The sequence below is a fragment of the Strix uralensis genome, chromosome 4 (genome assembly GCF_047716275.1).
Source record: "Strix uralensis isolate ZFMK-TIS-50842 chromosome 4, bStrUra1, whole genome shotgun sequence".
Classification (NCBI taxonomy): domain Eukaryota; kingdom Metazoa; phylum Chordata; class Aves; order Strigiformes; family Strigidae; genus Strix; species Strix uralensis.
In genome coordinates this window covers 53,276,114-53,304,057 of record NC_133975.1, presented here as the reverse complement: position 1 = coordinate 53,304,057, position 27,944 = coordinate 53,276,114, and the positions used below count along the sequence as shown (strand labels likewise).

Sequence of the window (27,944 nt, the reverse complement as noted above, 5' to 3'; positions counted from 1 at the left end):
ATTCTGACCAACTGACTTTTCCGCAGGTGAAAGGCAGTCTCATCATGCATATCTCATACTGAATGATAGCTTTCATGTCAACAACCAGAGTAACTATGAAGAATAGTAAATAGTGAGCCTAATCCTGTCCTGCATCATTACTGCTGATGATTTCATTCATTTACCACTGAAATAAACACCTCTTCCACTCTTGCTATTATTTACCACCATTTCACTAAACATTTTTCGTGATGTGTTTTGTCTATAAAAGATCCATTCTTTCCAAATTTCTTTCAAAGATGGATATATGCAACAAAAAGGAAATGAAATCAAGACACAGGGATTTGTTGTTGCCTAGGAAATTTTGCATTCTTTTCAACTAGCAATGCAATATTTTAAAACTTTAAGTATTTTTGAAATATTTTAACTACAGCCCACATGGCATATACTAAATACATTACTGAGTTATAGTTTATAGAGATTTTATGACAGAGTCCAGAAAGAATAAACTACATCACTCACAGCTTTTATGCCATTCAAACTTAGGTGCATAAATAGCAATCAAAGAAGGATTTATCCCTTACAGGTAAAAGAGTAAAATATGTTTGATCATAACACAAATACTACTACTGATGAAGATAGTCAATGTTTCTTAACCTTAGCACCTCATATGGCATTTCTGCTGCCATAGGAAATTCATGGCTGTGCACTATAGTCCAATATGCTGATAATGTTGAGACACAGAGCCATGTATAATCTAGCGTAATACATGCCTTAATTATAGTTATTTTTAAAAAAGATTGTAGGCATTGGTGTATAGAAGGTGCAGCTTGACAGAATGAAGGATCCACAGAAATGCACACCTTTCAATTATGAAAGTGAGTGAGGAAAGGGATCAGGACTACATGAGAAAAGTGAGCACCTAAAAAATGGGAGAAAATGGAAGAGTCATTATCTATGAGACTATTCTGATTGTACACTATTATAAAATATTTATTTGGTATTTCCTGAGGTATCCCACACATAATCTTTGCTGCACTTGATCTTTATTTTACATTCATTCACTGATGTTTCTGTTCTGTCATTTTTTTATCCTTTATCAATTCTGACTGTTTGTTCCTCTGCAACTTTGTGTAAACCAGTGTTGGAAGTCAAATCCCAAAGACTAAGTGTCTCAGCTTTTAAAACCAGGACTTAGCTTCATATCTTACTTTTCACCTTTTCTCTGAGTGTTAAGTTCAATAGAAAAAGGGTCTGACGATGCAGACCTTGTGCCAGCTCATGTCTCTAAAGATATTGTCTGCTTTGAGGTTTGTTTCTTTCCTACTCTGGGCAACAAATGCTGGTGCATTTAATGTCAACCATTGAGAATTAAACTAGTCCACGTATCATAATACTTTCCCTGGTGTAAATGATGTGGTTTTTTTTTTTTTTTTTTTTCTATGCATGTCTACCCTTCTGCCAGCCCTCTCAGTACACCACGTCCCACATGTCCCACAGTGCCCACCTAGAGCCAAGGGTCACCAAATTGCCTCTGGTCCACCTAGCTCTGTGCAAGTAACCTAGGTAATAACTCTCAAGAATTAGCGCATAGGGATGTATGGCAAAGCATAATTCAGTATCACTTGCTATTATTTTTCTTTCCTTCATCTTGTCTGCATTTTCAGAACCATCCACATATGAAAATACATGCCTCTTGTTTGGGAGCTCTATCGAATTTTCATGTAAAGTCACAAATATATTTTGCACCATTAGGAAGTTATACCTTATGCACTTTCAGAAAAGGCTCTGTACTTTTCAATCAAGGTGTTAATTCTTTAAAACGGGGAATTTCAAACTTTTTCCTTTTTCAAACAACAGAGGCTTTTTTAGAAACATGATTTTGCGAAAACCTGCTGGCCTATTCATTGTCAAACAGGCCAAATCTCATTCCATTTCTGATAGCTTAAAATTCATATGAATAATTCATTAATTGCCACTGCTACTAAAATGATATTATGAGAATATCTGCTGTATTCTAGCTCCCTTTCAATAAAACGGAGCAGCTGAAAAGGAGGAGGATAAACTGAAATAGCCAAAGTGGATATCAAGCTAAATTTGTTCTTGGACAATTGTTCATTCAAGACTATCTGAATCTGTTTGGAGTTATTATGTTGACCTTTGATTGAGCTACATTTCAGAATCTCAGAATACATTTCAGGAATTCACTAGCAAGTCACTTGAACTTAAAAGTAACTTGTCAAACACAAAGTTCAAACTTTGCCTGCATGTGGGGAAGCAGTCCAAGAGAGAGACATTTAAGTACGGCAAAATAAACCTTTTCTAGAAGTGTAGAAAGTGTGGTACTAATCCAAGTCAGATTAAAATGCTGAATCACGTGTACACAGGCATGACTATAGTTCCCCTCAGAATACAACACAGAGAATTATTTCTTATTCCTATTTATGCAGAGGAGAATATTCCCATTAACTTCAGAGGAGCCAGGATTCACTGCCAAATGAAACCAGAGATTTCCAATTTGGAGACATACTGTATTCTGTCATATTCACAAAGAGATTTTGTTTTGGATTTGCAGAAACATAGCCCATAATTATTAAATTTATCTAGGGAAAGGAATTAGTAGATGGATGCAGATGATGGGAATTGTTCAGCACTCGCTTTTTGAAGGACTGCTTTGGGGAAATTAGTCGCAATCATTTATCATTTTCAGACTGCAGAATGTTTCATTTCATAATAAGTATAATGCAGTATTACCCAGGTGTTGCAATTTGCTATCCTCTCAAATTCTACTGCGATTTTTAGAACAAGTCCTTTTCAACCTGAAGGCATAACAAAATGAAATTGGAAGAGGAGAAGGGTTGCTATCAAGAAAGACATGAGAGATTCAAATCATTAATAGATTAACAAATTAATGCTAACTTCTCAAATCTCAGTGAAAAAGAAACCCATTCATATTCAAAGGTATTTTTATTATTATTTAATTCTAATTTAAGCCTTCTTATTTGCCCAGATCAAGACCATGCTGTTAGAAACTGGCAGAATACAATAACAAATAATTCATAGTCAATAATAGATTCTTTACTTTTAACAGAAATGTATTGACTTGATTGAAAAACTCAGAGAAAGACAGAAAAGGAAGTAGGATAAAGAAAGATCATTGCTAAAATAAAGTTGATGGGTGAAATCCCTCCTGCACTCACATCAAAAGCAAGAATCACATATTTTCATCACACAGGTTAAATATAAATCTCAGTTTTGTTCTGCCCAGCAGATATAAAACCAGGTGAATACTGATCATAGCTGTAAAATTAATAGGGCTTAATGAAATTCTAGGCAGTGTCTTTGTTGACTGAGTTTTTCTAAGAACAAGTTTTTCTAAATTGAATAACAACAGAGGGACCAAAATCGAATTTTAAAATGAGAGAAAACAAGTAGTAATACTTTTTTTTTTATATCTTTGCTTCATTTTCAGTGTCACAGCATCCCAGCTAAGACTCCACTCAAATTCAAATATTATATCTATTTATTCATTCTATTCCAGTAAAAGTAACATAATTGCACCATTCTAATAAGCTATGTGAACAAAGATAGGAACCAAGATATAATTACCAACAAGTAAAGGCTCTGTAAATTTATCCTATAGCAACATATATGTTTGAAGTAATGATATGCTAATGACAGCTATTTAGAAGCCAGCACGTCCTCATGAATAACCTTTACTTATGCATAGTAAGGGCAGTAAGAGAAACTGCTAGAGGGTAAGCACCCTAAATAATGCTCTGTCACCCACAGGGGTGGCAGCAACATCTGTGGATATCCAAAGATTAGAAGAGGTTAGAAATAATTAGCACTTTGCAATTTTGGCATCTGCACTGTCCAACTTCAGGCTTTCGGTTAGCAGCTTCATTTTCTGTCTGTGTCTGTCTGCCTGTCTCTCTCTCTCAGCCATTAGAGTTTGTGGGTGAGGGAGAAATGGTATTTTATCTTCCTGATTTCTGCATTTGGGGGAAAGTACCAACAGTCAAGGGAACTGCTAGTGAAAAATACTGCTTCTGGCTCATGAGTTTAAAGAAGTGTTTGCTTACTCCCTTTATTCACTCAGTTTACAAAATCCTCGCCTCTCATCTTTGCTGAGTAAAATCAAATGAATCTCAATGTGTAGTGTGGTTCACAGTTGGTTTTGCCCAGATTGCACTGACCATCCATGAACAGCTCTATGACGTTAAAAGAATAAAGGAAGTTTTATGCTATGAAGCCAAAATGAATCATTTGCATCTTTCCCCTATATTGCCTTCAGTGCACATTCTACATAAAATGAGAGTCAGTTAGGAAAACGATGTTAGCAGATTTTAACAAAGCACAATTCAGACTAATCGTGTTTTTCACTACTTGTGCATGGAAGTTGTCACCAGTTGTGCTTTAAAACTGTCAACAAAACCAAATGCCTTTTGTGTGCTCATGTGAGGCAGCACATGAGGACTGCAGTGAGGAAACTGAACTGCGATGTTCTGTGTGCTGAACTTTAAATGTCTGCCTTCTGTTTTTATTATTAATATAGAATCTGATCAGCATAACTAATGACTTGTATTTTTGCGAGTTGCTAAATATTCATGCTATAATGACTTGAAAGAAGAATGCTCTCTGGCAAGCTAACTAAAATGACTGGGGATGAAATCAGAGGAATAGAGTGGGGAGCAAGGGAAGAAGAAGTAAAAAATAAAATCCAAGACTCTAATTTGAATTTATTTTGCTAGACAACATCTTGTGTCAACAGAAAATTATACAGAATCAACTAACATGAGTATCAGGCAAAACATAAAGACCATCTACTGCTAGCATGATGCTATTTTGATGAACATGCAATTAAAGTATAAAACCCCCACCCTATTCCTTTGTCTTTTTCTGTGCATTCATCCTTCTTATTTTGTTGGGGGGTTGTTTTGTTTTGTTTTGTAGATATTATCACAGGAAGTTTTCTAGTGTACTAAGAGCTGGAACAAACTGGACACCCTGACAGATAATAGCTTTTAAAGACCCATAAATAACTGGAGGGGTAAAAAACTGCCCTGTCTGTGGCACTGGCATGCTCTGGTGATTTCACGTTCCACTCCTGACTGAGCCTTCTCCTTCATCATGCAATGTCAGCAAGGCAAATCATGGAAACTGCTCTTGCCTTGTTCTTTATGAGCAAGTGGTCAGGCCCTCAAACACCAAATTGGTAACAAAAAAAGTGAGTAGATAGTAGAGAGAGGGAAGTAGCTCAAAATAACCTTTACAGTTCTGCAGCCCTGGGTTACCTTTGTGTTTGGGTATCGGTCCAAAGATGCCTATACATCTCATTCTTCTTTCTTTCTCTCTCTCTCTCTCTTTCTTTCTTTCTCTTTCTTCTCTAACAATTTCTGCTCCAGCAGTCAAAGTTTATGACACGGAATACACTAGCCTCATATCACAAAACACCTTCCTATTCTGGTAGACATTGTCTGTTCAGCTTTAAACCAACAACTTTGCTGCAGCTGCTTAATGCAAGGTGTCCACACAGGGGAAGAACCTGGCTGAAGAAGAGCTAGGAGGGGACAGTAAATGTCTTACTGAACTAACGCTACTCGCCCTAAGCTGACCTTGAATATTTACCAAGTGTGGCAATTTGTGTAAGACTGCACTCAATTTAGCAAGGTAATTGGAGGGCAGCTACATCTTATGAATCATTTAGAGTTTCAACCAGGTACTTTAGCTAACAGGGCACTTGAAGTTGCCCTTTATCAATTCATACGGTTGTGTTATATAATTTAGTATGTGTCTGTGGAAGAAACACATTCTAATGAGCTTGATTCACTCTGAAATGAACTGTACTGATAATTTTATTTTGTGGAAATCGCTTCATTGCTCTGGTATTGACAAGCTGAAATCAGACACTTGAATACCGACTAAGTTCTTGGTAAAATGGTGTACTTAATAAAAAGATGAGGCAAGAGGAAGAAAAATACATTCCTCCTAGTGCAAAAGGATGAGCATCTGCTTACCAGCACAGTCACCACACGCAGAACCACTCCTCGCATGTTATTCTCCAACTTTCTGTCTGTTAGTGACCCATTCAGACCGGTGATGGGATTCCAGCAGCCAAGCTAAAAGAGAAAATAGAAATAATTTCCTCATTGCCCATAAAACTGTGCCAGTCATTCCTCTTAGGCGGCTTTAAGCAGCAACGTATGAAATAAACAGAACACCTTCTGGAATCAATGGGATGGAAAGTCAGGGAAAGGCTTGCACACAGATTCATCTTTAAATTGCAAATGAAGCAATTAGGGATATCGGTTTGTGCTCTTAAATACCAGTGTGCAATGGATGACAGCATCCAGGGTTTGGGGGTATATGTATTGCTTTAGAAGAGCTCAGGGAAGACTTCTACATTAATGAAAAATATTTAAAAAGTGTCATGGCTGTACCAATACTTCTACTTTACTTTCAGTAATACACTAATTGGAGAAATAATAGCTGTCATAATTTTAGCATGCTGCCTACTCCAGCCCATCCTTCCTAGCAGAACTCTGATGAAATGAATTACACTAGTTTTAATTAAAGCTTATACTACTCATTGATGCTGAAATAGCAGTGATTTTTAGCCAGGTTAAAAATTACATTTAAAGATGATTGAGGAAAAGACCGTTGGATAGGCATATCACAGTATTGAGAAAGGACTGCAATAGATAATGTAGAAAAAGGAATTCAGCTATAAGATGCTTTGTATTGGTGTTATTGTATTTCTTGGGCTTCTATGGACAGAAGATTTTTCTCATGGATCTCTCTAGGACTAACTGGATTTCAATTTGAATCTAGTAGATAGTGACATGTAATTTAGCTTCTCCGAAAATGTAACTTGCCTACATTTTTACATGATGGTAGATGCTTATCTTGGGTACAGAGAAACAGACCAAGCAAACACTCATCCCTTAGCACTGCATACAAACATTACTGTTTTCGGTTTTGGAATTCATTACCACATTCATCTGGCCTGTATAATTAGCAGTGTTAAATCTGAAACCCAACAGAAGGACAATGACTGACTTCAGATAATTTAGGAGCAGAGACTCAGTCATGGCATGTAAACTAATTGCCTATGTAAATGTGTTATACAGCCAAAGAGGTAGGCAACTGCAGGTACCAGTTATTGCTCTGAATTGCCCTCTCCATGGACCATGCATGAAATCTATGGTGGGATGCTCATCGTCTGACTCGGGTAGTTAATGTAAGCCTCTAAACTCCATGGTTTTCACATCCTTATTTAAAGGCACAAAAGGTCTTGCTCTGACAAAACCAGGATTAACATCAGTAGGTTACTGCTGGGCCAAGTGGCCTCTACTAAGACCAGTGTCTCAGAGATTCAACCCTATAATCGTGAGAAATATCAACTATAAAACATCCAAAACATTACTGTACTTTAAGGCACAGTCACAGAAATGGTGGAGTGCCTGAGCCAGCTGAAGGGGGCTATGAAAGAAGGGGAGTACCTTTGCTGACCACGATTAAACACAAATTTACAGAAAGCATTCTTTTCAGTCCTTCATGGGAAAAGCCTTTGCATATGTATTTCATATATCTTTCAAAGTGAGACAGGAAACAAGGAACAAACTCCAAGTACACATATTTAACAATTTAAGAAATGCACCATTTGAAATATTTGTTTTCTTCATTATAACCATTAGGCAATTTTAGAAACTTCTAAATTATTTAATTTCAATATATTTGCATCGATTCTTTGAAGATGCCTCCTTAAGAAATGGGTGCCTCAAAAATTAAAAAACCCAAATGTTTCTGCAATGATATAGAGGTTAGGTTTGACTCGATGATCTTAAAAGTCTTTTCCAACCTAAATTATTCTATGATTCCCAATAGAAGATGGCCTTAAAATAACGTAGTCATTTCTCTCTGCCATCTTCAGAAGTGCTCAGAGTTAAGGTTATACTATTGTCAGGGTAATTTAAGGTTATACTATTGTCAGAGCAAGGGTAATGCTGAGCACACTTTTAATCTCAAGTAATAACTAAATCAAGGATCTACTGGACTCAGAACTCCAGCAGAAATCATTGGAAGTAGCAATAGGAGGAGGAACTAAAGTGCAAGGCATTGTATTAATCTCTTGCAATTGAGAATTGAAAGATGAGTATCTTTCCAACAGCTGTTTCTAAATAAAAGCACAAGCTATCACTGCTATTTCCTCACCTTATGTTCCCATCTGATCACAAAGACAAACAACAGATTATAGTAGCCATCTCTGCTTCTTCTATAGCTCCACAGTGTGTCTAGCTGTTCACAGCAGTATGGATAGACTGCTGACACACTCCAGGTCCTCATCACTCCTCTGGCAAAGCCCTCCAACACTTTGAGCTGAATAATCTAATTGCTGAATGTGTTACCTGTAATAATGTAGTGAAATGTAGTGAATGTATTTGAAGTGTGTGCACTGTACACTATATGTGATAAACTACTGCCACCCTATAAAGCAAAGCATTTGATAGGCTACATTTTCTGTACTAAAAATATTGAAAATGGCACTAAGTTCAGAACAAAAGTGCATTAAATTAATTCAGTGATTGTAATTCTTAGTCACATAAAGAAACTAATTAGAACTTAGATCCAATTAGTATATCCAAATGTGTTGGAAATATAATTACCACAGAAACTATAGTGCTTTTGCCAGATCTAAAACTCTAGGAAGTTACTGAAGAGCCTTTGTATCCTTTTGAGGTTAAAGTCCATTTTTAATCATGTACATTAATGTGTACATATTTATATAATTAGCTTTTTAGCAAAACCCATTCTACCTTTTTTAAGGAAAAAAAACCCTAACATAACTGATTCCTGGAAATTTAGCATAGCACTAATTTTCCTTTAAAAAGGCACATTTTCAATTATTGTTAATTTCATTTTCAATTGAATTGTTCCTTTATGCAACACAGTCATGGTGAAGGCAAATGTGCAGTGCCTTTCCAATAAAGTTGAAATTGCTTTTGAGTGGGAGCTACTTACTGTATTAGGTGAAAACAAATCAACATTTATTTATGACAATTTGAGCTTGTCATTGCAGCAAGGAGCAAATGTAACTACTGCTGAAACAGCAAGATTGGGGTGGTATGAAGCTACCTCTTCAGCTCTACCTCTCACTTAACCGATTCTGCAAAACATTTTTTGCTTCTGCATTTCCTTCCTTCTTTAGTTCTGTCTCTGATAGTTGCAATAAGAGAACAGATCAGGCAATAACAGAATCTCACATGAATTGTGGTTGATTTGTGTAGAACAATATGGGTGATGGGAACTCTCTATTGAGCACAGTACTTGTCATCTTCATGCCATATGAATTTTGTTATTTATAGTGCTTTGAACTTCACTTGCAGTTTATTTTATTTATTCTAATGACAGCATTCACTCCGCTACGTTCAGATATAAAATGCTGAAGATGGAAAAGCTGTCAGTGCTCTGCTTCCTCTGATATCCAATTTACAATCTCTTTCTGATCATCCCACCTCCCAGCTTGTTATCCCCTCCATCATCATTATTAGCTGCATCCTGCTTTGCTGACAGAGTCAAAAATTGACCTCCCTTCCTCATTAGAAATATTTGCCTATATGAACTATGCATTATGTTATGTATATCTGTAATTTCCAGACACTAATTTATAAGGAACTTGGAACACGAAAATCTATGCCTTTACGACAGAGCTTACAGCCAGATTTTCTCCCCTACTTCCTATGAAATCAGTGAACTCTGCTGAATACCTGAGAGCTTTCACTTTTTTTTGTCTGCCAGAGTAAAATGCAGATTAAAACTATATCAATTAATCGAGAAAAATACATTGGCCTGCTGTGATCACAGCTGAGGACAATCACAGAAAATAAGTAAAACCAGAATACTGATATGAATGAATTACCTAAGTGCTTGTCACTACAGGAGAGTATAGAGTGTTCTGTTACCTCAATTAACATAAAAACTATGCAGGAAGTGGTTCATCTAGCACTGCAGTGCAACCACCTCTGAACTCAGGTTGCATCACAGCAACACTACAAAACAGTCAAGGGCAGAAAACACTCTAGAGAAGCTGCAAGAGAAATCTGAAAGATAAAACACCACTACATCTGTAATTGGAATCGATCAGGACACCAGGATTACTACGGCTCCTCTTTCCTTTAGTTTTCTGGCATTTTAAGAAAAAAAAAAAAAAGGAAAAAAGAAAAAAAGAAGATCTTGGTTTTACTACAGACAGCGTGATAAAACATTTCTAGTGGAAATGCCCACCACAGAGCACTGTTGAGGAACAACTCCATTAGCAGTTCAAAAGAAAGCTGGTCACCCACAGAAATACCAGTCTCCTTGCCTGCAGTTCTTCAGAAACTCCCTTCTCAATTTTCACCCAGGTCCAACCTGCTTTAGGAACTGACATTCTCCAAGATATCACTTCAACAGGAGAAATGCATGTTAATAATGTCCTTTTCCATACCAAAGCATAATAAATTCACATGACTGGAAAAGACATCATGAAGCTGTCATGAAACAGCACTCAGCTAGGAGATTCTAACTCCCAGGTGTGCTGGGAAGACTCAAAATGGGATACACAACAACAACAAAAAAAAAGAATAACAAGGATTTTTTTTGTGATGTGTGGATTCAGCATTTAAAAAATTTGCTAGGACACCAGTTTAGCCAAAATTCAAGCAGGACAACATAAAACTAGTTTTGCAAGGAGTATTCTTGATGGCTCTTGTTCAGCTGTTGTTTAATATGTCCAACAGTGACTGGGCAATCAGAGACTACATCCTATAAAGACTATGTCTCACAGAAGAAATGTCAGAAAAGATAAGTTTTGGTTGTCATTCTGATACTGTCAGTTATGTAAAATTTAGTCAGACACTCTGTCACCTGGTTAAAGAGTCCTTTCAGTTCAGCTCCCTAGCCAGCACTCAACATCTGGTCAACCAAATCTGCAAAAAGTCTGATGGCCAGGGGTTAACTGAGGGCCTTAGTACACCTGGGCTTGATTAAAGAAACAAGGATCAGTTTTTTTCTTCACAGCAATTTTCTAGTGTGATTGGTTAGCAGGAAAGCTTTCTGTGTTTAACTTCTCCCTTCACTGGAGCTTAGGTAATGGCAAATAATAAGTTGTTAAAATCAATAGAAAACACTGTGTTCAACAAATCGGATAATGTATAGCAGCACTTGCTTCTCCTACATTCTGTGTGGTGAAACCTATATAGTTCTGTGCATTCGGTTAATTATTTTGTACAGTATGTTTTACTGCTTTAATTTTTCTCTGGACTAGAAGGAATGACCTGCCCCTGGACTCGCTCTATTATTTTAAAGGTATGTTAGGAGAATGTGAATACCCAAGTTTAGTTTTATATCCAGTGGCTTAAGGATTATAATTACACCAGTCAAGGTGGTCTACTTGTTTTATTAACTGATCACAGACATAAGTGCAGGTGACCTAAGTGAGAATTTCTCTCCTCAAAGCCAAAGTACATGGCAAAATAACTGCGCACAGTTAATAAAATGTTTTGCTTTGGGGACTGCCCAAATTTCCTTTTCTTATTGAATTGAAATAAAGAAGCTAATGGGAAGTTACCTGCTGGTAACCTGATGTTTGTTTGCCTACCAGCTCTTGACTCAATATTTTCTCAAGGACTCATGCACCCACACTGGTGTCAGAAGTTATAACTGGATGTTTTAGACCACTGACAAATGTTGAATATATGGGGAAAAAAGCACAGACTGCAAAGCTGTTCTCACACTGCGTGCTCCATTCATGAAGCTCATGCTTAGTGTTTAGGCCAAACTTCAAGAGGAAGTCTAATGGTATGATTTTTGGAAAGTATAGTAAATCACCACATCTGAAAGGTAATGAACCATCTCCCCAAGCCAGTGGTGTCATTCTAATAGTCCCTCACTTTTTTTTTCCCCTTCATCTCCAGCTTACTTTCTCTATTACTACTTTCCCTTTCATTTGAAATTTGCTGGTTTTAATCTACTATTTCCCACTTCTAAGTATCTTTTATCTTTGGAAAACACCCTTTTTTCCTTCTCTAGTCCTCTCTGTGAATTCAGTACTTCCACTGGTTCCCTAATCTGTGGTTATCTTTCTCTTTCCTATATTGCAATGCCTCTTGCTATTTCTCTGTGTACTTTCAGCACACTTTCTTTCCTCTGTGCTTTTCTTTCCCTTGATCTTCCCTGCCATTTCCTGTGCTTTCTCCCCGTCTTGTTCTTTTTTGTTTAGGGTTTGGATTGGTAAAGGGACCTCACTTTTCACTTCATCCAGCTTTGACTCATCTTTCAAATTACTTTGGGTCCTTTCTCCTTTCTCTTCAGCCCTTGGATCTCCTTTTCTCTCAGGCAGTCCTCTCAGGAAACTTCCCCTCAACTCCTCCCTCTGCTCTTGTGTTATGAGGAGATAGGACTTAACAAAATACATTATTGTAAAACTCTTCTTTTCTTGCTTTCACCTTTCATTTTTTTTTCACTCCTGTTCCCTGAAATCCTTACACAACTCTGAAGAAAAGACCCAGGCAGGGATATTAATGAGCCAGATGGTGATTTCTTTCTCACTGCCTCTGTATTTCAAATACTCAGAAAAGCCCATTCTTTAACCCAATACAGACATCACCCCTTTGCCTTTTGGTGACTTCACTGTGGATCACTGTGAAGGAAAAGCTCCCCTGGAAATCCCGGTGGTGCTCAGGGATTGCATAGCAGCAAGCATTCACAGGGAAAGTATCCATCCTCCCTCATGTGTCCTGTACCACATCCCAGAGCACAGAGAAAGTGTATGTATGCAGGCTACTGGCATGTTCTGGTATTGCTTGAATGCCAAAATGACCTTTGTGAGAAGGCAGGTTTTGTTGTCCTTTTGCTGAAAATTGAGGTAAGAATGTAACAGTTGACAAGAGCATGTTGCTAGTGGCTGGGGTTTTGGTCTACCGCTATAGAGAGGCCAGTAACTACCTGAGATGAGTAACACATTTGCCTTTAAGACTTTATGATTTGACCAGACTTGGTCATATATCACCCAGAATACACTGTGAACAACAGGAAGTCGGGAAGGAAAAAAAAACTTCACAGATATTAACAATTAAGTCTAACATCTACTTTTATATGATTTTTTTTTTAACAGTATATTTTACTATCTAGAGTTCATGTTATCACCTTGTTATGGTTTATCAGGTGACGTAAATTAACTTAAAATGGCATAAATAGACTCTTCCTCCTCCAAAAAGAAGATAAAGTAATAATCTTTCCCCAAAACACATACACACTTTCTTTTCTTTTCAGGAGGCAAACCATCCTTTAGACTACCAAAGTATTTCACACTGCTGGAGTAAAACTCATGAATATCACTTTCATTTTACACTGAAAGCTTGCTCACTGATGGCTGAATTATTCCAGGGAAACTGATAATACCAAATAAGTTCAGGTTTGTATGCAGTTTAAATACAGTCACTTTGATTTTTAATTGCAAATCCTTGTCTCCTTTCTCATTAATCATATTAAGAGCTTAAAAGGATGTCTTTTATCTAAATCATGCAAGGTCTGAAAAATTTTTTTAAAATCAGGGTTTATAAGTGAATTTAGTCCATATTGTGCTGGGACACCACTGCCTCTTTATGAAATCAAAGAGAAAAATATTCAATGTTACTACTTCAGCTCATATTAGATCACAATGTTTAAGATTTTTATATCATAGTAAAACCTTTGATCAAACCTGATCAGTGAAAAACAATGAAAAATATTGTTTTCCACTGGATTGTGTGAAGCTCCCTCTCAGGAGCAACAAAACTTGTGTGGCACATTTCTGCTTCCCACCAGTTCCCTGGTGGGAACATTCTTCAATAGATTCCCAGCTTTCCCTTCAAGCTTAGTAAGGTGTTTTTGGAGATTTGATTTTTTCAGAAAGGGTCTGACAAACTGGAGTATATGGAGTATATGAGTATGCTGTTGCAGGGCTCAAAAATTCTGGGGGCAGTGTTCCAGAAATAAATCAAAATTGTAATAGCATAAAACAAACCCAGCACTGTTTCACTTGGAGAGAAGTGGGTTTACAGAGCAGGATTCTGAACAAACTCAGTCCAATAAACCACATAAGTGAATCCTTCAGAGCAGAGTAAATTGCCCTGTGCTGAATACCCTGCTTTTGTGGCAGACCGCTGCCAAAGCTGAGTTACTTGGGTACCTTCACACCATTGCAGTCAGCTCTGTGAGCAGTCATGCTGAGAAGCATCTTGGCTTTTTTTCTGCAATGAAAATTGCCCCAGGAGTCAGTTCTGGAAGTAAATCCACACGGACAATTGTGTATTAGCTTCACCACTCTCCAAGCTGGGGAGAAAAAGAAAGGCTGTTGTCTAGCTCCAGCCCAGGAGCTGCAGCAGTACGGTAGTAGTACAGACCTGTGCTTGTACTAAAGAAATCTGTGCTTGTTTTAAAGGCAGCTGACAAGGAACACTCTGTTTAGGTACACATGGGGCCCAAGGAGGCTACAGAACATTTGGAGTAATCTCAGTGGCACCTCTTTAGTCCTTTTTGAAGTGTAAGCGACATTATCACACCACTGCTTGCACAGAAATGCATCAATGATCTCTACATCTGGTTGCCTTTTCACATGAAGCACAATGTTATGAAGTACCCTTTTTTTTTCATATATAACATATGGGAATTTCCCTTTTTCTTTGGCAGGCTATAGGATTTGAAATGAAGCAATACTCCACCACTTCTTACTCAAAAGTAGATGTATTTATTTACTTAGCTACTGAATGCTTCTTGAGCAGTACTGATGCTGTGGTTTTCCTTATGCATGAAAACCAAGTTTCATTCACAAGACTTGGGTAAAGGGTAGGAAATGTTCCTAGGATGAACATACCATGAAAGTACATGTTCTGAAAACCTTTGAAAGAGAATACACTTATTTTTAAACATATACTTACACTTAGCATGTTTGGAATTGCTACATAATTCTTAACTTCAGCATGAGACACAGAATAAGAAACAGATGCAGAAAGACACATCCCTGCCTTATTCAAGGCAGTGATGCACTGGCATGAAAACACTCCTTCCAAATCCCACATACAGAGAGGCACGTGTGATAAGATACTATTTTTATCCCAAAGAATGTGGGTCCCTCTCTCCCCAGACACGTTCACCCTCTCATCACCAACATGAGAGACAAAGGAATTAGTATGGAGGTAGTGGGAGAACACCAACCAGTTCAGTATAGATGATATACATATCTTAAGGCATATTTGTACCTGTCTAGAAGATGTTCAAATTTACACAGCATCAAAGTAGCTTACACTTTTTGTTGTTCAGCACAGAAGAATTTGCCAGCTCCGTCTTAAATGTAGTACGAAGAAAGAAAGATCTGATGAGAACATCTATTGCATGCCAGCACAACATGCTTCCTAGGCACAGGGGCTATGAAACACCTGCTCACAAAGCATCAACACCACCACCACCACCAAAAAAAAGCTGATGGAGCATGAGAAATACACATGAAAGACCAATTCAACTGATTTCCATTTTATATACGCATATGTGCAGGCACTCCTGAGAGTGCCTAAAGAATGGAGACCTTTGGTGAAAAGGGGCACACCAAACCAAGTTGTTACTTTAATACTGCCTTCAAGTTTCTCACTACAGAGAAGCTAACATGGCAATGCAGCAAGCGTAGCACTAGATGATAAACTGCTTTCCGTTGATTCTCCAGATTCCTGTGATGCTTAAATGGGAAATACAGAGATTGAAACAATCTTTGCTTACACATAGATCAATACTCTGTTCCTAAAATCCAGGATTTATTCTCAGCGTTGACAGAAAAAAAGAGGCTTGCTAAGTTGGTTATGTCATAGACTTACTAGCTTGACACTGGCTAGTAAATCAAAGCAGCATTTTGTCACTGATGTGTTAGAAAATATTATTCCAGTATAACCCATGCTCACAGGATGTATGGCTAGAGTGTCACCAGTTTTCAGTGCATTATGGACCAGATATTACAAGTGATTTACTGGATCATATATTTTTGAGAGCTTGGTAGTACAAAAAATAAGGTTGTGGGGTGCTTTTTCCAGTCCCTCAGCACAGAGAAACTTTCTTAGGCATCAGAACTGACAGTGCAGAAATAAAAAAAATTAGCACAGCAGTGACCAAGCAGAGTATTAGTACCAAGCAACATCTGAGAAGAAGCAACAGCTTCTTCTGAAGGCTGATTTTGGACCATGAGGACTGGGACAGTGTAGAACAGAAAGGTCAAGAGTGAATTTGAGGAGATGGTCATGGCCAACAACCCGGATTACAAAAGGGAACTTCTTCCCACTAAATGTAACTGCAGTGACAGCAGATGTGTTTACATAGGGTCCTAAAGATCATCACAGGAGCCAGAAGCACCAAGCACTGGGAAATATTTGAGGAACTAGGTCATGGTCCACCTCATACCAGGGGTCCCTCCCTCCATGGGGTCCAGATAATCCTTTCTAAGATTTTTGCTTCTAGACGATCTAGCCTTAGTTCCAAAGCACAGGCCTTTTTAGCATCAAGAAACTGTTACTGAAATTATTTCTGTGCTAGAGGCCCTGACAGAACTGCTATGTGGTTAACCAAATGTTACATTGATAATGATCAAAAGCAATTTCCTCTCTACCTCCCAGCACTATAAACTCACCTTCAGCACAGACAATACATTCAGCTTCTTTCGTTTCTATATACCACAGGACATCTGCTACATCATCATGAAGCAGAAAGTCTGTCCCTAAGACAGAGCTGTCCTCCTCTGGCCCTCTAATGATGCCCTCAATGACACTTCAGAGGCATCATCATCTGACCACCAGGAAAACCATAATTCTGACTGCACAGTGGTTTTTGCTAGTGGTGTGCTGTACAGCAACCACAGATGAGAGTCAGACTGTACAACACCTGTTTAAAATGTTTATGTGACCCTTGTGTACATTACATGACATACATGGTTTATGGCAAGCTTGAAACCCACTGTATTTACTGCTAATCAGTGCTCCACAGAAGAATATCTAAACCCTAGCAGAATCTGTTAGTAGCTGGTTCAATGGAGCCACATACAGGAGTGGGTGTTTCTGTATTAGAGAAAACAGAAGCATGAGTGAGCATAAATTTAATGTACTGAAGTAAGGGTGGGAAAAAAAGCTTTCCTATTAAAGAAGGGCTCAGATGAGTAGTATAATGTTTTGTAAAAAAAGTGAAACATTTCTATATGCCTATTATTTACTACTGAAAATTTAAAAAATCACCACAATAAAATAGCATTACAGTGTCCTGGTTTCAGCTAGGATAGACAATTTTCTTCCTAGTAACTGATACAGCGCCGTGTTTTGGATTTAGTGTGAGAATAATGGTGATGTTTTAGTTGTTGCTAAGTAGAGCTTATCCTAAGTTAAGGATTTTTCAGTTTCCCATGCTCTGCCAGCGAGCAGGTGCACAAGAAACTGGGAGGGAGCATGGCCAGGACAACTGACCTGAAGTAGCCAAAGGGATATTCCATACCATAGAATGTTGTGCTCTGTATATGAACTGGGGGGAGTTGGCTGGGGGTGCTGATCGTTGCTCGGGGACTGGCTGGGCATCAGTCAGCGGTGGTGAGCAATTGTGCTGTGCTTCACTTGTCTTTTCTTGGGCTTTATTTGTCTCTCTCTTTTTGCTATATTCATTTTAATTATAATTATTATTATTTTTGTTATGTTTTATTTTAGTCATTAAACTGTTCTTATCTCAACCCACAAGTTTTACTTTTTTTTCCAATTCTCGTTTCCATTGCACTGGCGGAGAAGGAGTGAGCGAGCAGCTGTGTGGTGCTTAGTTGCCAGCTGGAGTTAAACCATGACACAGAGGCAGGCTATGACTCTCTCTCTGATGCATGAAAATCTACTCTGACAATTAGACACAAAGTTTCTAAGGAGTCTTTGAAAACTGCTAACAAAAACACCACTCTTCTGCTTTACCATCAGTTGGACAAAACTGGAAGGTTAAAGAATTTTAGGAAGGAAAACCAGAGTTATGCCTATCAAGACAAAACATTTTTAGCAGATTGCTCTGGAGAACCTGACTGGCTGACAGTGTGAATGATTTTACAGATTCATTGCTCCATACAGTGCAAGTATTTGCTCTTATTATGGTAAATAAGCTTGTCAGAACAATCTACATATCATAAACATTTAAATGGCAAATGGTATGTAGCAGAATACCTGAAGGCTTAAATGAAGGATCCTTGTGGAAAATAGTAAAGCATTACTTTAAAAGACAAATTGACACTTCTAATGAGCCCTCTCTAGAATAGCTGAATCAGTAAAATACATTTTTATTACAGATGAAAATCACTGCTTTAATGACACTGAAATTTGCCACAAAAATAAATTAGCAATATATCTTAGTAATTAAAACTACAGAAGTGCATTATAAATCCATCTTGCAAAGGATGGGAATTACATTTGCTAGAACACTATATTCCCACAATAGATCCTGTTTAGCATACACAATGCTGAAATTGTGTAAAGAAAATAAGAACTTTAAACCACTGAGATTTTTCTTAGTTTAATACTGCAAAGATCCTTCCAAGAACATATATGGCAGTGATTATTTAGCCAGCTAAGTAGTTACACTGTGCTGAACACTACAGTATTTCTAGGATTTAATTTTAAGGGATAATATGAATTTTAAAATAATCTTTCCATTTGAAAAGTTCTACTACTTTTAAAGAGGGAGAAATGTCTATCTCATGATTATAATAACAAATCAGTAATTTGGCTCAACTTACCTTTTTGAGCACATTACAGCTACTATACTTGCCCTGATTGCTTGTTGCTTCCCATTTTCAACAGCACCCACTTGATATGACTGTAAACAATCCGAGGTAGGAACTTCATTACCATACGCATTAGTAATCTATGTAATGGAGCTTTTTACTGTAATCATAATTATCATTAGAGATATAGCCAACATCATGTATTTTATCCTCATTTTGCCAGGAGTTTCAGCTATACCTTGTTTATGTTGCCAGCCTGACAGCTATTAGGCTGCTTCTCCTGTATAATCAATTACTGAGGGGTTGGAAATGTCCAAGAATTCTCTCTCTGTATGATCGACCCATGGATATGTCACAATCACAGCCTTTGTGGTATGCCGATAAAACTAACTATGTTAAGCTCCTTCCCAAGAGGAGAAAGAAATTTCTTCAGTTGGAAACATGACTTAAAAATAATAATATCCCTCCAAATGTTAGACACAGCCCAGGAACAGAATCCTGGAGTCCTGTGGGTACCACTGCATTATCTTTCACTGCACATGTGAAACTAATTATCTTTCTAATTAGTAGGCCCTGAGGTCAACAGCCACACTAGAGAAGGTGTAAATATCTTCAGGACTAAGAGTGCTTGCTTGAAAGATGACTCTTGTCTGGGCTACTTTTGTTTGAGTGTTCATCTCTGTTATAGTTGTAACAGAGAATGTTACTGACTTACATAAACTTAGAAAGAAGACGTTTTTACTATATTTTCGGACTTTAGCACAAACTTCCCCTAATTTTTTTTTTTAATAACACGGTCTTTAAAAACTTCACTGTTAGACTAATCTCCATCTATGCAATCCCAAGTAATATGCTGTAAATCCACTACTTCAGGCTGACAGGAGGAAAAAAAAAGTCAAAAGAGCCTATTACATGGTGTGGCATCTATCCATTGTCTAAAGCGGAGATGAAAGCTATTAGCCTGTCAGCATTAGTCCTGATTTAAACACTTTACTCTAGACACTTTCATTAACTGTGTTGACATAGCTATATATTATTCATTTAACCTGCACTTCATTGCACTCTTAATATGCAATCATGTTTTGCAGATGTGAACCTGGATATAAGGCATTCAAGGCTAGACTCTTGGTTGGTGTAAGTCAGAGTATTCTAGTGAAAACAAGCCTTATTAGTCTAGCTGAGGATACAACCCTATCTCTACATCTGAAAATGCTACTATATTTCTTCCTAGAATAAGTCCTGAATATGTCTCCATTTTTAGTACAACACCTGGGATTTATGCTCAGCTCACTTTTCATTGCATTAAAACACTCATTAAAATGAGAATTTGTACTGTTTTAGGAAAGGTAAAATGCCTCTATGCAAGATGTACTAAAACTAAGTGAATAATTCATCTATTTTTCGTATACAAATTTATTCCTGGAATAATATCCTCTAATAGATCCTGTTATGGAGATTACAGGCAGTTTCTCCAGAGCAGTCAATAATCAGAAAGCTATGCTGGTTTATTTGGTTGGACACATTGCCCTTAACAGAACATTGTTTCATGATTGGACTATCAGGTTTCTGGCATGAACATTTACATTTATCATTTCAATTTTTACCAGCTTTAGAACCCAAGAAAATAAAGACCACATACTTTCTAAAGTAAGCATTAACAGTAACTTAATGTAACTAATACACAGCACATGATAGTCCTATTCTCAGTAACTGTCATTCTGTGTTTTTAGAAAATTTGGAATCCTTGAACAATCAGAACTAAGTCCTTAGCCAAGCAAGCAGTGGTAAGTCCAAGCCCCTGGCACCCAAACCAGTCTGTCTAGTTGTTTTGTGATTTTTTTTTTTTTTTTAAAGATAGATTTGAAGACTCAGAGTACTATTAACAATGTATTAAACTATAATGTATTCACTAATGTCCTTCTCCCCCAGCTAATGGGATTCATAATCATCTCACTTCAGTAGCTAAAAGAATTTCCTCAATATTTCTTTGCGGTTACTTCGTATATGCCATTTCCCTGATGAAAACAAGGTTTAAACCACTCCACCAGGTTTATTCCTATCTTTAATGCACTGGCATCTTCTACTCCCATCTCCCGATAGCTATTAGGGTCATATCTCTTTTGAAGAAAATTCTCTAATCAGCCCAGTCTATTTCTATGGCAATTATCGCTATGCTCAGAATTACTATATTGAACAGATAACCTTAACATATACACATTATTTTGAATTGTGTAGGCTTCTGTCTCCCTGCTCATATAGAAGTGTCATTGTAGCTCTGCTGGTGTAATTCTATGAATGGGCTAGGCTTGTAGGGAGAAGTAATATCTTTTATTAGACCAAGAGATATAGTCAGGGCAGAGAACAAGCTTTGGACTCAGAAAACTAATGAAAGTCCTCTGAGACAAAAAAGCATTCTTGTTTTTCCTCCAACTGTTATTATTTGGTCTTATACAAGGTATAACCTTTTCCCTATAGGTCTAACTGTCCTTGGTTATAACAGATTACTTCTGTGATGGAGATAGGTCAACAAGGAGTTGTAGAACAAAATAAAGTAAACCAAAAAGCCAAAAACACAGTTAGAGAAGGTAAAATCATGGCCTAGATAAATAGCAACTCCTTACATAAAATAGCCTGCCTGACAGTCCTGAAGATGGTCTCTTCAACCTCAACACCATGACAGAATTGCTTGCCAAGTCTACTAACCTCTAGACCAAAACACAGCGATCACTTTTTTGAAGAGAGTGCACAGGTGAGTTCCTAATCAGCACACTGTCATCTATCTGAAGAAAGCAGGCAGGAAATTGGATGGCACTCAGGTGAAGGCTCCCTGTGCATATCTAGCAAAAGTGAGGCTATGGAAAATACAGGCTTGCTGCTCAATGGGCAGGGAACCTAGAGACAAGCACAGAAACAGCTGAGGAACATGTTTTCTTCAACTGCATCTTTACTGGCAAGGTCTGTTTGTGGGCTTTCCAGCTCCTGCACTTAGTATCAAGAGTTTGGGGGAATGAAGTACTACCCATTACACAGGGAAATCAATGAGGTGATGCTTAAACAATCAAATGAGTCCATGGGACTGTACAGGTTATGTCTGATAGGGCTGAGGGAGCTGGTGGATGTCACTAAAAAACTCTGATGTCTGAAAGATCATAGTGTTTGGAAAAGTCAAACATCACACCCATCTTCAAAAAGCACATGAAAGAGGACCCAGTGAAGCAAAGACTGGCCAACATAACCTCAGTTCTTTGAGGGATTACGGAGCAAAACCCTTTCGGAGGCATTTCTAAAGACACGAAGAATAGGGAGGTGCTGAAGAACAGATGGCAGAGATTTTCCAGCCAAATCATGCCTGATCTGCTGATTGCTTTCTGCAGTAAGGAGGACTGGCTTGATGGATGAGGAAATTGCAGTTTGCTTGGCTTTAGCAAGGCTTTTGACATGGTCTATATTCTTGTAGCCCAGGCTACATTAGCAACAGCGTAGCCAGCAAAGAGGTAGGTTTGTTCAGCCAGGAGAGGAGGATATGAAGAGGAATCTTACTTCTGCCTATAACTGATGGAGAGGTGGGTTACAGAGAAGATGGAGCCAGACTGCTTGGTAGTGGTGCACAATCAAAGAATGAAAAGCAACTCTACCAGGTTGCAGCAAAATAAATCCTTTGCTGTTAGAGTGACCAAACACTGGGAACAGAGGACCAAAGAGGTTTTGTTCAAAAGAAACAGCTTTTTTGTCACTGCAAACTATGATTTTCCCAAGAAAGGAAAATCATGGTAGATGTCATTACTCAAAGGCCATATAGTCACCATGGTTAACAAAACTAAGAATCGGAGGAAGAAGGGAAGGACATGATACAGGTTTTCAGTCAGACAGCAGTGAGACGCCAGGCATAATAAAAGAGAAGTGAAGGACAGCCCTCTCCATCTGAAGGTGATGCTCTCTGGGATCAAGACAGGACATCCTGTCCGTGTGTTTCACAGGCAATTGATGCCTTTGAAATGGGAAAGCGAACTTCTGTAAGTAGAGTGAAGGAAAATGGTGGAGATTTTAAAGCCTCTCCTTCATCCAGGCAATTTCTATCTGTATGTTCCATCCAAACAATCCTGTTTTCCTATAAAACTCTGATTCTTCAAATACCAGTTTATCAGTTAATCCAGATTTTTTTTTTTTTACAGTAGACAACTACTCCTCTTATCTGCAAATTTTACCAATGACAGTTGTCTAGTTTCTTGAAGAAGGTTCATAAAATTATTTAAAAGGAAAAGCCATTTTTCTTGAATATAAATAGACCTCAGAACTAACAGCAGCTGTAATAAAGAATCATAGCATAAATTGATGTATTACCAGACAGGTATAATAGATGCAGGTTTAATCAGTAATTATTAAGGTCACCCTATGATTTATGCTATGAAGCATTCTTTTTTCAAGTTTGATATTGGCAATTTGAACTACATAGGCTGAAGTTTTCCATACCAGATGTCAGTTTAGGGTGAAATAAACTCTGTCATAATTCATACACACATATTATTTGAATTACAAAAGCTGGTGTTCAAATAAATTGGCCATTTTCTAATTTCTGAGTAGTATTCAACTTTGGAAATGCTTTTAAGCCTTTTTTTGAAGTGATAATACAGTAGATAGTGTTTTAGTGCAACTTCTACCAAGTTCCCCTCCTACTATTTTTCTACTTGTTTCACACTTTCTAGCTGGAAAAGTTCCAGGTTTTGTCTTTGACTGACATTTAATTTATTTTTTTTAAAACTAGGGCAAAATTTTTCCAACTCTGCAAAAGGAAAATTGCAGAAAAAGAAGTATTCTCAAAATTATAAAAACCCTAAAGGTGTCATGACCTACTTTTAATGCTATTTGGGACAGGAAGCTCAATTCAGCAAGGAAACAAACAGTCTGTGAAAAGTTTGCATATGCTAGCTGAAGCATTTCTGAGATAGGCAAACAGCTCCGTTTACTATTTTCTTTTTTAAACTGTCCTACAACTCAGGTGCTAGATAATCTTGGTAAAATCTGCTTTAGATGAATTTTAAAATCCTGCTAATGTACCTTTTCTTGACAGAATGGGACGGAAGTCTTAATCTGTAGCTCAGAACACTAGAATTAGAGCTTTAGATTTTAGCAGGCTTTTCAGAGATTGTTTTCAATCACACCACAAAAGGCACTTTTAAGAGTGTTACTAGCATTGAAAACCTGAAATTTCCTGTGGACTTCATAAAACTGTTTCTGACAAATTAGATAATGGCTTGCTACTAATCAGTCATAAAAAAACGCCACAACACTATTTTATGGGTTTGGTTTCTGCCGTTTCTTCTTTGATGAAACAATTCTTTGAGCATCATTAATGGCTGTTTGTTCTTTAAAGCAAAGAACTCTTTTTTCTTGTTGTTTAGTAGAGTACAGGGTTCTCATGTAAAATACCTAAGGAAAAATGTCTCTTTGAATAGGATAAACTTGTCTTTTCTAAGGTAGGCTTGACTCAGTGATTTGTAATTTCTCGAGGCATCAGGCTGGCTATTTTGTTCTAACTCTAACTCTTCTACTTTGAAATCAATCATAGGTGCATATTATAATTTGAACTATTACCTTAAAAACCAACAACACACCCTTCCTTAAATGTAGAAGAACAAAAGATAGAGCAACTTCTGGCACTGAAGAAATAACATCTTTTCTATTCTTTAGCTAGTACAGAAATCATATTAAAGAAGAATTTTGCAAACAGCTGTCTTTCACTCAGGTCCTAAATCGAAGACTCCAGAAACTGATGAAAGTCTACTGACTTCCAGGTATCTCTGGATCAGAGTGCTCTGGCTTAGATGGTGAGCCCCATTTTCATTCTGCTCTTCTCAAATTCTTAAGGGATGTGGCTGAAAAATTCACTGTGAATAAATTATCTCACAGAATGAACTGCCCTAGTTCCTGGTGATTTGTTCATAGATTTTAGGTATTGACAGAATTAGAAACAGAATATGGCAGAGCCTCAGACCGTCACTTCAGCATTTCACTTTTCTGACTGAATGTCTGAAACTCTTTATCAGATCATCTAATATGAAAGGACTCTGTGATGCATCCTTGGCACAAGTATTTACCACAGAATTTCTAGCCAAAGATGGAAGATGTGCTACGATGGATGACTTCAAGCCATCCCCACAGACCCCCAGCTCCGGATCATGCCACGGGCCTGGCAACAGCACCAGCATTTCTAGCAGCCCCTGTAGACTGCAAAACTGCATGAAATCGAACTCGTATCTGCAAATATTAATTTTGGAGTCATATATTGGTTTTAATCCCTGCATCTCTTAGTCTCAGCATTCCTAGACAAAACACATAAGCAAAACTTTCAGCGTATTGTTAGAATTTAGGAAATGAGTTAATAAGCAAAGAGTGTGAAATTCCATATGAAATAACGGGTGTGCAGTGGGACCACAAAGGATAGGATTAGTTGGAATACAGAAGTGCTCTCTCTTGAATTTTTTGCGTTAACAATTTTGTAAAACCTCTAATTATTACAGCACAAGACCTACAATTCTAAAATCTAGAGTTTAATATCAGGCTTTTTGGATTTGCTTTTGTTCTTATGCCAAGCAGATGCATTTGCTATGTATTTGTTATTCACTTTCTCTGCAACAGTGAAACAGCACAACAACAAAAAAAAAATCCAAAAAAAGCAAAAGATGACAGAAAAGATACTGTGTGTCATTAGAATAGAAAAATTCATTGCAGCTGCAGAAATCTGTATAATCTGAGTTCATCTGCAAGTGTAGAGAATGCACAGAGAAAGAAAACCGAAAACAACTCTTTTGGCTCAGAGCCACGTTGCACAACGAGTAAATTAGCTAGTTCTCACAGACCTCTTCCTAAAGCTGCCACATCAGGTACCTCCTTAAGATTTATGGATAATGGATGCAAGTTAATGCAATTTACAATCTTTTGTTGCTGCACTCCATTTACATGAATCCAGCAAAGCCAATAAGCACAAGGGAACTGGAATTATCAAGCATAAGTTAAAAGCGCAGTTAGCATTTTTCCTGTAATGAAGCTACTGTCATCTTCCTCCAAAACAAAGCTAAAATGAACACGAGGCCTCTTCTGTAGCACAGAATATTCTGCACTTGCAATGCCTATAGTCCCAAGTGGGATATGTGAGAGAAACCTTAGGTCATGAAGAGCTTCCCACTGCCCCATATCCAATATCTTGTCAAAATGAGCAGAATCAGACATAAACGGGTATTCTTGCAGAAGAGGAAAACACAAAAGAAAGACCCCTCAAGGAAAAACAAAAAATAGATGAAGATGCTAGCTAAGCAGTTCTGTACCCAATTAACTCAATGAAAAGTCAGTATCTTTTCATAAGTCTTCATTATCTCCTTTGATCATGATGTCTTTTTAAGACCCATTCTAAACCTTAAAGGGTATCATCAATGTCACATTAAAGAATCACTGTTCCCTTTCCACCTCACACTCCTACTTTTGAAACCGTAGAAATATAATGAACCTCTTAAAATTTATATAGTCAAAACTAAAATGTTGAATGCTGTGATGAGAAGAATTAATTTCCCTTTATCTAGGAGTCATGTTTTTCAAGCCATATATATCTAAGAGGACTGTAAGTGTTGAATTTCTTCCTTGATGCGCTGTTCATTTAAAAGGAGCAATTCAAATAGCCATGGTCAATGCTGTTGAGAACTGTAGTACAATATAGACAAAGTTCCAACAATTCTTCCATAGGGCTCTTATCACTCCAAGTGATCTTCAAACACAATTCAGTACCAACATGTCCGTAGTGATAAGATTCAAATGAAAACAAAAAGGATAGGAAAAAAATGCAACTTAAAAAAAAAAAAATATTCTCTTAATGCTGTCCAACAGACAAGGATCTTATTGCCAAAGATAAACTGAGTGATCCCTATTGACTGTGGCCATTCCCAACTATTACATCATCTTGGTCTGTATTCAAGTCACATCAAGGAATTCCAACAATTTGAATGGGCATTGAACTTAGTGCCTCAATTCCCATTCTCTAAATCAGGATAGATTAGCTACCTTACTTCATTAGGATGCTAGGAGTATAGTTTCATAAATGCCTATCACCATTTAAAAGAAATAATGTTTAAACTGGAACAGTTCAGAATGAGACTCCAGAAGTTGCTTTTGTAACAAAAGTTTTAATCTCTTTAGCAGTTTGTGACATTCCAGCATTCCCTTTGCCACAAAATCAGACCGAGTTGATTGCGTAGAGTCTGAGCACTCCTTTGCTTCCCATACACATTGACAATTGTAATACTGACCTTACTACCTTCCAGTAGAAAATTATGTCCTGTGAAGCTGACTCAAGCAAACATTCACACAAATTCTATTCACAGTCCCTGCATATAGCACTCATGGCAACACCAAACATCCTATTTTATGATATTTTGGTTTCAACTTTGTGGCTTTCAAAATTGCATGGTTTATTACATGCTGACAGGCAGCTGATGCCATGGAAAACACAAATCAAACACCAGATTACTTTTAAGAGAGGCTGAAAGCCGATAGATAACACAGATGGAATTCTATTAACGCAAGGTATGAGCTGGCCTGCAGATTTAATGCAAGAACAGATTTCTCTTCCCCACTTTGTAAAATCAGTTTCCACTGCTGTTAATGAGAACAGTGCATTTAATTTTCTTTGCACCGTATCAGCAATCTGATATCACAAACGTGACTAAGTTAAATGCTTCCTACCCTGAATGCGGATTTATCAAATACACAAAAACACACCTGTGACATGACACTAGCTTAAGTGCTATGTTAAATAATGCACAATATTTTAAAAGGGTAAATCAAACTGGAATTGTGAAAGAAATTTCAGTTAGTGATGCAAACTGAAATATGATGTAAATGTGCTTAACTTATAAATTCCTGAACTACACAAGCTGATATCTACTATATCTGTACTTTAAAATAAATGTCATAAATAGCTGTGTAGGGCAAAGAGATTTCTGAAAGTTTCCAGAGACAGTTCTAATTTTGGCAAGAAGTCAGATATCTTTCTTTGCAGGATTATGGTCTATCATCATATACGGAATCCCAAATGGTATGCCTTCTCAGAAATAATGATCCAATATTAAATATTTAATTTACATACTGAATTACCTGGGATATTTCTGTGTAATTGTCAAAG

At 37.4% G+C, this 27,944-nt stretch overlaps 1 protein-coding gene across 2 annotated transcripts in view; it reads right to left on the bottom strand.

Moving 5' to 3' along the window:
* Positions 1-27,944, bottom strand: part of GRID2 (glutamate ionotropic receptor delta type subunit 2) — a 756,499-nt gene that overhangs the window by 157,261 nt on the left and 571,294 nt on the right. For both annotated transcript variants that reach the window (XM_074866754.1, XM_074866755.1), the window contains exon 9: positions 6,000-6,101. In XM_074866754.1, coding sequence (XP_074722855.1) covers positions 6,000-6,101 — 102 coding nt within the window. The remainder of the gene's footprint in view (positions 1-5,999; positions 6,102-27,944) is intronic.